Source organism: Equus caballus, chromosome 7, assembly GCF_041296265.1.
Source record: "Equus caballus isolate H_3958 breed thoroughbred chromosome 7, TB-T2T, whole genome shotgun sequence".
NCBI classification, from domain to species: domain Eukaryota; kingdom Metazoa; phylum Chordata; class Mammalia; order Perissodactyla; family Equidae; genus Equus; species Equus caballus.
Window position 1 is genome coordinate 33,915,074 of NC_091690.1, and position 9,289 is coordinate 33,924,362.

The 9,289-nt window shown below is 43.4% G+C and overlaps 1 protein-coding gene across 13 annotated transcripts in view; it reads right to left on the reverse strand.

The window, feature by feature from the left end:
* Window positions 1–1,450, reverse strand: part of MSANTD2 (Myb/SANT DNA binding domain containing 2) — a 30,298-nt gene extending 28,848 nt beyond the window's left edge. For 6 of the 13 annotated variants that reach the window (XR_011440520.1, XR_011440518.1, XR_011440516.1 and 3 more), the window contains exon 1: window positions 627–1,171. Coding sequence is in view for 2 of the 13 variants with exons in the window: in XM_023645061.2 (XP_023500829.2) it covers window positions 627–1,388 (762 nt within the window). In the remaining 11 variants the exon portion in view is untranslated. Of the gene's footprint in view, window positions 1–626 lie in introns of all 13 variants that reach the window. The other 7 variants (XR_011440513.1, XR_011440512.1, XR_011440511.1 and 4 more) reach the window with 5 other exon arrangements.
* Window positions 1,451–9,289: the final 7,839 nt, after the last annotated feature.

Genomic DNA, 9,289 nt, shown 5'->3' on the forward strand with positions numbered 1-9,289 from the left:
ACCAAACTCCACGATATCGACACACTACTATCTGGCCACCATCGAGCCTTTCCAATTCTCCAAAGCATCTTAAGTCTTACTTGTCCTCGCAACTCAAGTTAGAAGCAAGGCGACTGACACAAAGGCCAGTCGTCCGAAGGCGCTTTTTGTACAGCTCTGCCACTGCCACTCATTTGAAAATTCCTAAACTGGGGGCTCACCGGCCCCCTCTCTTCTGCTCTTCCTCAGTCCCGCCCCGGCTGGTAAGCCTCTGCCTGGGAGCCCCTCCGCCTGGAACAAAGCGAGGGGCCCCGGCGGTGGGGGCGAGAGGCGCCAGCGGCATGGGGACTGCCGCACGGCGCACAATGAGAAACTACCAACTTCAGAGCGCAGGAACATCCTCAATTGGCAAGAAAGAGGGGCGGCGGCAGGCACGCCCAACTTCAAACTCAGGAAACCTACGGGCTGGCGGCCATCTGGAAAAAAGCCCCCTTCCCAGGGAGAGAAGAAAAAGGCGGAGGAGATGCGAATCGCCCACCGGGCCCCGGAGGGGAGCCCTGCGCTCAGACCGGCCCCTGCCCCCGAGGCCCGCTTCCCCGCCTTCTCTCTGCCTCTGGTTCGCTGCCCCAGGCCGGGCGGCCGGTTACCTTGATGCGCTCCCGGCACTGGGATGGGGTCCGCTCGTAGCCCAGCTCGGCCAGGGCCCGGGACACGCGCTCGTACATGGCCGGCCCGGGGGCCTTGCTGCCGAACACCGTGCCGGCTCCCTCCAGCTGCTGGTACCGCGCCTCCACCAGCCGCTCGTTGCCCCACACTGCGATGAGCGCGTTCGTCTCGGCCGGCGTCCACGACATGCCCCGGCAGGCGGCGGCGGCGGCTGCCGCAGCCCCGCCACCGCCGCCACCAGGGGAGAAGGAGACCGAGGACGAGGCGGCGCTGCGGCCCCCCAGCCCCAGCCCGAGACCCCCGGACGCCGCTGCCCCCGAGCCCGCCGCACTGCCTGGCCCGAGCGGGGAGGCACCCCGAGGCGTGGAAGGGTCGGACAGCGATGGATTTCCGTCGCTCAGGCCACCAGGAGAGGCCGGGGAGAGCACCTCCATCTTCGGGATTTTTAGCGGCGAGTTGGCGGGCAGCTCCGAGCCACAGGGCGCAGCCATCTTCCAAGCGGCCGCCGCTGCACCGCCCGGAAGTGACGTACCCGCGCATCCGGCCGCCGCGGTCTCCGGGGCTGCCCTCGGGCCTGGCTCGCCGGTGGGCGGGTGGCTTCGAGCGCCTGGTGCCGGGCGGAAGCCGTCAGCTCCCGCCGGCCGTTCTCCGCGAGCCCTGCCGCGCCGCCCGCCCCTCTCCCGGGGCGAGGGGCGAGGATGAGGCGCGCCGAAGCCCCGAGCTGAGGAGAAGGGTGGGGGCATGAGGGCGCTGGTGTGAGGAACAGATTGGAGCCTTCCCACTTCCTCTCCAATCTCAGCCCCCGGGAGGAGGGGTGAGGCCCGCGAGGGGGCCCGGAGTTAAGGAGGACTTGACCATTTCGCTCGCTCGCTCTCCTCTCTCCCTCCCGTCTGCCTGTCCTCCCTCCAAACTGGCCCCGGGGTGCAGAGGCCGACGTCCAGGGCGGAGACTGGGGAAACCTACGGAGGGCATATCCAGTAAGGCGCCAAGGCTGAAGGGAGAGCATTTCTGGGGGAGGCTTTAAAAAGCGGTTGTGGAGCAGTATTGGAGTTTGTACGCTGTAGCTTTTCAAGAAGCCCAAGCGCATTATTTGAAGAACAGCAATTGTGGTTCCAGTTATGATCTGTGTTCCAGTTAGCCTGGGTAGGCGTGACCGTTTGCAGAAGAATTAGATATCTTTATTGCATTTGTACAGTTTGTAGTTTAAATATGTATGAACTCTGGAGCCCTGCTGAAAAGTTAGTTTCCAATACCGTTCTCCATCCTCCCTAATTTGGAAGTTGCATCGTTTTCCCACTGTTTTTGACACACTCGAGTTATAAGGAGATTAAAAAGAAGACTGTCAATTATGACAGCTCTTGTGACCTCTAGTAATTAGTGTATTAATTGCTCCTGGATGCCCCTTAAAGTGCTGCAATTTAGTGGACATTAGCACACCAAATCCAATACATAGCTGTAAAGTATTTCAATATTCTGCAGAAACAAAAATCTAATTGGTTATTTTGGATCTTTAACTTAAAAGCCTCAGCTGATTTTTTTCATATATGATTAAGCATACAACATTTTTTAAAATAGCAAATATTTGCTAGGTTAAAAAAAACAATAGAGCTGAGATCAGCTACATTTTTAACTCAGAATCACCCATGAGAATATGGTTGTCGGAAAACCGAAGGAATAAGCAATAGGGATGAAGTGGAGAAGATAATTGTCTTCGTTCCTCCTGTTAAAATGCCACCATAGTTTATATAAAGAAGCATGAAGAAGTTCTAGAATTTATGCTGTCTCTTCCTCTGTTTCTAAGCACCTTGGTTAAGAGTATGGATTCTAGAATCAGAATGCTGGGCTTCAAATTCCAGTTCTGCTACCTCAGCCAATTTACTTAACCAACCTCCCGGTGCCTTGGTTTCTTCATGTATAAAATGAGGATGACCTCACAACATTGTTGTGAGAATTAAGTGAGTTAAAGGTAAAGCCGTTAGGATGGTACCTGGTCCACAGTAAACATTGTGTGAGCATTAGCTGTGATCTCACTTGGCCTGTGCTCTAGCTAATAGAATCTTTCCTTTGTTGCTTTCTCTCCATCACTGGTTTTCAGTGTTCTCGTTTTCAGTTCTCTCAAGGGCCCTAGTGTAATCTCAAACACCTGTCAAAGCAAAATTCACTCTTATTCAGCCCAACAGTAAGTTTTTTAATGTCATAAAGTATTCAGTATGAAAGGGAGAGTCATGCCTAAATCAAATACTAAATCAGGGACTCCAGAGAGTTTTAAAATCACTGCTTATCCTGCTCTCATTTTCCCACAAGCCTGAAAAAGATCCTCCCTCCTTCTACTGTTAATTCTGGATGATTCTCAGATCAACTCTGACTCTGACTCATGCAGGAAGGCTTACTAGATAAAGCGGGTTGACTAAGAGTCTCCCTTCCCACAGACTTTTGTTTCTAGACATTGTTTCTATATACCCCTCCTTTATTCCCACACCCGTCAGTCTATCCAATGAGAAAAAGTTGTATCAAAAGTTAAATTCAGGGGGCCGGCCAGTGGCACAGCAGTAGAGTGTGCACGTCCTGCTTCGGCAGCCTGGGGTTCGCCGGTTCGGATCCCGGGTGCGGACATGGCACCACTTGGCAAAAACCACGCTGTGGTAGGCGTCTCACATATAAAGTAGAGGAAGATGGGCATGGATGTTAGCTCAGGGCCAGTCTTCCTCAGCAAAAAGAGGAGGATTGGCAGTAGTTAGCTCAGGGCTAATATTCCTCAAAAAAAAAAAAAAGTTAAATTCCTGTAACATCCTAAAGTTAAAACTAAGCCACTAACGTAAAAGCTACTAATATGTATTTTGTAGTATAGAGACATTGCTATACATGCAACCAGGATCATGTGTGTGTCATGTTGGCTTACCACGGCTGATCCTGGATTCCAGGGGTTGTGTGATATGCTTGTTCAAGACTTCATAGTTCAATCAGAATTTATGGAATGGCTACTGTGTTTGACATAATGTGCTACACCTTTTATTCTGGATCTAAATGATAGTCATAAGTAGATAAAAATCTATTTGAAAGAGAACGTATGAAATGTCTCAAAAATAAAACAATGTGCGAAAGAGTATAGAACACTACACACTATCTTCTACCTGTAAAGTGTCAACAGCTCTCTTAATTGTATCATCCCCTCATCCATTTCCTCCACAATCTGTGTCAAGTGTTTGTTTTCTCAGCTATTCTGTGAAGCCTCCCCTAAGAAAGGACAGAAGTCCTCCATCTAATACCCGCTCACACAACTGAGCGCTTCACATGAGTTTTCTGCTTCAAAAACTTAGTTAATTCCGTTGCATACTCTCTCACTGTTTTATGACTCTCAGTACGTTTGTTGCTTTATCTTTTTCTTCCTTCATATTCCACATCAAGTCCTGTTACGACTACCTCTAAAATATTTCCTAAATATGACCACTTCTCAACCCTAGTCCAAGCCTCCATCCTGTCCTCACTGGACAACTGGACTTCATGCCTGCACACTTGCCTGCTTACACAATAGCCAAAGCGAATTTGGGTTTTTAGAACTTTTTTCCTGTGAAATATAACATGCATATAGAGAAGTAAATAAAATACGTATACAACTACTGTATGAATTATAAAGCAAATACTACATAACCACCATGTAGGTCAAGAAGTAGAATATAGCTGAACCTCTAGAAGCCCTGCCCTGCAATCCCTTCCCAATGTTAACCCCTATCTCCCTTATAAAAATAACCGCTATCCTGGCTTGCCTTGCCTTACAGCTTCATCACTTTATTACACATCGCTAAAAGAGTTCCCTGGTTTTGAATTTTTTGTAAATTAAATCACATGTATTCTGTGTCTGGCTTCTTTCATTCAGTGTTATGTTTTTAATTAAGATTCATCTATTCTGTATGAGGCTGCAGTTTATTTATTTTTGTTGCTGTAAAGTACTCTATTTTATGAATATATCACATTTATCCATCCTGTTGAATTTTTGGGTTGTCTCTAATTTAGGATATTATGAATAATACTGTTACAAACAGTCTTGTACATGTCTCCCAGTGCATATGTGCAAGTATTTCTGCAGAGTATATGCTTGCCTCCCTCCCTTTTTCCGTTCCTCCCTCCCTTCTTTTCTTCCTTCTTTCCGTGTGGATACCCAATTATTCCAACTCTATTTACTGAAAAGACCATCCTTTCCCTCCCTCTTTTGCGATACCATCTTTGACATGAATCAAGTGTCCATATGTGCATGGGTCTGTTTCTGGGCCCTTCTATTACATTGGTCTATTTGTGTATTCATTTTTCTATTTGTGTTCCTTGTGGCAATATCACACTGCCTTAATAATGAGTCACACCGGCTTTATGATAAGTCTTATGTCAAGTAGAGAAGATCCCTCCTCCTCCTCTTCCTTTTCTTCCTCCTCCTTCAACAGTGGCTAGTTCATTACAGTGATTCTCAGCTCTCTTTACGTGAGGATCTTTCTCCGTGGAAGGAATGGAATCAAGTAGAGCGAGGAAGTGATTTAGGTTTAGATTCATCCACCCAGGAAGCTTTTGACTGTGACACAAACAGTCTATCTGGAAAAAAAAAAAAAAAAAAAAAGAATGGCTTGCTATTTTTGATCCTTCACAGTTCCATATGCCTTTTAGAATTAGCTTGTCAAGTTCTATGGAAGAAGCGATGAGTATTTGGATTGGTATTGCATTGAGTCTATGGACCAATTTGAGAAAAACGCTATCTTTATAATAATCAGTCTTGCAATCCTTGAAAATGCTATATCCCTTCATTTATTTAGTCTTCAGTTTCTCTCAACAATTGTTCATAGCTTTCTGCATAAAGGTCTTACACATTTCTTGTTGGATTTATTCCTAAGTAGTTGGTATTTTTTTAAACATTCTTGTAAATGGTGCCAACTTTAAAATTTTATTTTCTAACTATTTTTGCTGGTACATAAAAATACAATTGACTCGTGTGTTGATTTTGCATCTAGTAATCCTGACAGAGTGGTATTTGAAAATTGTAAATCGTTGCACATCATTCCTTTGTTAAAAACCCACCAGTGGCTTCCCATTGTAAAAATATAATCCAAACCCTTTGCCATGACTGTGGTGGTTTTAAAACATGTCCACACATTATTCGACACTCTTCCAACAAGAAGTTGAGTCTATGTTTCGTCCTCTTGGACCTGAGTGAATCTTGGTGACTACCTTGATGAACCAAATGTGGAAGTGACACTGTGTGACTTTCAAAGCTAGAAATACCCTGAAGCTTCTGCCAGTTTCTGTTGATATACTTGCTCTGAAAACCTGTAGCCACCATGTAAGAAATTGAGCTACCCTAAGTCCACGTGGAGAGACCACAGAGAGAGAGAGAAAGCCAAAGAACCAGCAGTGTTCCGGCTTCCAGTTGTTTGTCTATCTAGCCCAGGCTCCAGACATGTGAACGGAGAAGCTCTGAGATGACCCTGGCCCCAGCCACCACCTAACTGCAGCCATGTGAGAGAGCCTGAGCAAGGGCTGCCTGCCTGACTCCAGGCACCCCCAGTTTCATGAGCAAGACTAATGACTGTTGCTGTTCGATGCCACCAACTTTTGGGGTGTTTTGATATGCAGCAATAGGTAATTGGAACAATGATCTACAAGGCCCTTATTACGCTAAGGTTCAGCCTCCCTACAGCACCAACCTCATCTCCCACTTCAAATACACTCCAGCCACACTGGCCTTGTATCTGTCCTATGAAACAAGTCAAGCTTATTTCCGTTTGGGAGCCCTTGGACTTGTTATATATCCCTACCTTAGAACACTCTTATCTTAGCTCTTCAAGTCATCTGCTCAAATGTCGCCTCCCCAGAGAAGCCTTTACTGCCTCTCTATCACATTACCATCTTATTTGATTTACACACATTTTCTGAAATCATTTATTTATCCATATTTATCTTTCTTCCATGTATTTATGGTCCACCATGCTCCTCTAGAATGTAAGCTGTTTGAAGCCAAGGATTTTATCTCTTTTTCTCCCTTCTAATAGGGACTTAGAATAGTACCAGGCAGGCTTTAGTCATCAACCAAGATAGAGTAACAGAGAATGAATATACACTCCTATCTTAAATAACGAGAAAACTAGACAAAATATATGAAACAATGGTTTTCAAGACATAGAATGTCAGACAACACAGGACAGTGAACCCTGAGAGATGGGAAACAAACAAGGTGACTGTGGCAATGATTTCACAGGTGTATGCATACGTTAGAGATTATCAAATTATACACTTTCAATATGTAAATTCATTGTATGTTAATTATACCTCAATAAAGTGTTATGAAAACATAGTTCCAGGCACATAGTAGGCACTCAATAAACATTTTTTGACTGGCTCTTGACTTTCTTGGTCTGTGATTTCTTAATGGTTAGGGATTGATTCTTCTATACATATTTATGTAATACCCAGCAGAGTACCATGTTGGAATAAGTATTCCACTGCTATTTTATAAATATTATCACGAAACAATTATTAGATCCATGATATTAGTGTCATTTAAGTGGGATAAAGGTAATTTATTTTTCCTGACAAAATGTTTAACTTCGTTAGCAATCAAAGAAATACAAGTTAAAATAATGAAATACTATTTTTAACCTTTTAATTTGCAAATAGTTTTAAATGATAGCATAAGCATGAATTATTTTTATATTCAGAAGAAGAAAGAAAGCTATTTCCATTCCTAAAGCATTTTACAATACCTACTTGACAAGAGATTGGGGAAATAGGTGCTTTCTCTACACTGCTAATGAGAATATAAACTGACAGAAATTTTCTGTAGAGCAATTTTAATAAATACCAAAAGCTCAAAAACAAGAACTCCTTGATCCAGCTGTTCCACTCCTAAAAATGTATACTAAGAAAGTAAGATTGCACACAAAGATTTAGTTACAAAATTGTTCACCTCTACGTCATGTACAAGACCAACAATTAGAATGGACCCATAAACCCAGCAATAAGAGACTGGTTAAACAAACACTGCTATATTCATTCCAAGAAATATTATTCTGACAAAAATGTAGTAAATGAATTAACTTAGAGAGATGTTCATAATATTGTTTTGTTAATCAAGAATAATAAGCTTGTTAAGAGGATGAAATGACACCATAGACTGGGAGAAAATATTTGCAAAACTCCTATCTGATAAAGGACTTGTAACTAAAATACATAATGAGCACTTAAAACTCAACAGTAAGAAAACAAACCACCCAATTTAAAAGCGGGCAAAAGATCTGAATGGACTTCTCATTACAGAAGATACATGTATGGAAAATATGCACATCAAAAGATGCTCGATGTCATACATCATTGGAGAAATACAAATTGAAACAACAATGACATATCACCTCACATATTAGAATAGCTAAAATTTAAAACACTGACAATGTCAAATGCTGACAAGGATGTGGAACAGCAGGAACTCTAACTCACTGCTGGTGGGAATGCAAAATGGTAAAACCACTTACAAAGCTAAATATAGTCTTACCATATGATCCAGCAATGGTGCTTATGTCCACACAAAAACCTCATATGAATGTTTGTGACAGCTTTATGCATAATTGCCAAAAACAGGAAGCAACCAAGAAGTCCGTCAACAGGTGAATGGGAAAATAAAGTGTGGTACATCCACACAGTGGAATATTATTCAAAAAATAAAGGAAATGAGCTATCAGGCCATGAAGACAGGAATGCATATTGCTAAGTCAGAGAAGCCAGTCTGAAAGGCTACATTCCAACTATATGATGTTTTGGAAAAGGCAAAACTATGGAGGCAGTAAAAAAGATCAGTGGTTGCCAGGGGTTGGGCAGGAAGGGAGGGCGGGATGGATAGATGGAGCACAGGGGATTTTTAGGGCAGTGAAACAATTCTGTATGATACTGACATACACACATGGATACATGACATCATGCCTTGTTAAAACCCTACAACTCTACAACACAAAGAGCCAACACTAACGTAAACTATGGACTTTAGTTAATAATAATGTATCAACGTTAGTTCATCAATTGTAACAAAGATATCACAGGAAAGGGAGATATTAATAATAGGGAAAACTCTGTGTGTGTGTGTGTGTGTTCGGGAACTCTGTACTTTCTGGTCAATTTTTCTGTAAATCTAAAACTGCTCTTAAAAAAGTCTATTAATAATTTTTTTTAAAATAGGCTTACATAGGGGCCGGCCCGGTGGTGCAGCGGTTAAGTTTGCATGTTCCACTCCAGCAGCCCAGGGTTCGCTGGTTCGGATCCTGGGTGCGGACGTGGCACCGCTTGTCAAGCCATGCTGTGGTAGGCATCCGACATATAAAGTGGAGGAAGATGGGCATGGATGTTAGCTCAGGGCCAGTCTTCCTTGGCAAAAAAAAGAGGAGGATTGGCGGCAGATGTTAGCTCAGGGCTAATCTTCCTCAAAAAAAAAAAAAAAGAAAGAAAGAAAGAAGGAAAAGAAAAATAAATAAAAATAGGTTTACATACATTTATTAATTTTTTAAAGGATTGAAAGAATATGCAACAGCTTTCAGTACTGGTTATAGCTGATGCTGGTTTTCATTTTTGTTGTTGTATATCTTTGTTTTCTTACAAAGAAAGAAATGATGATTTTGTAATA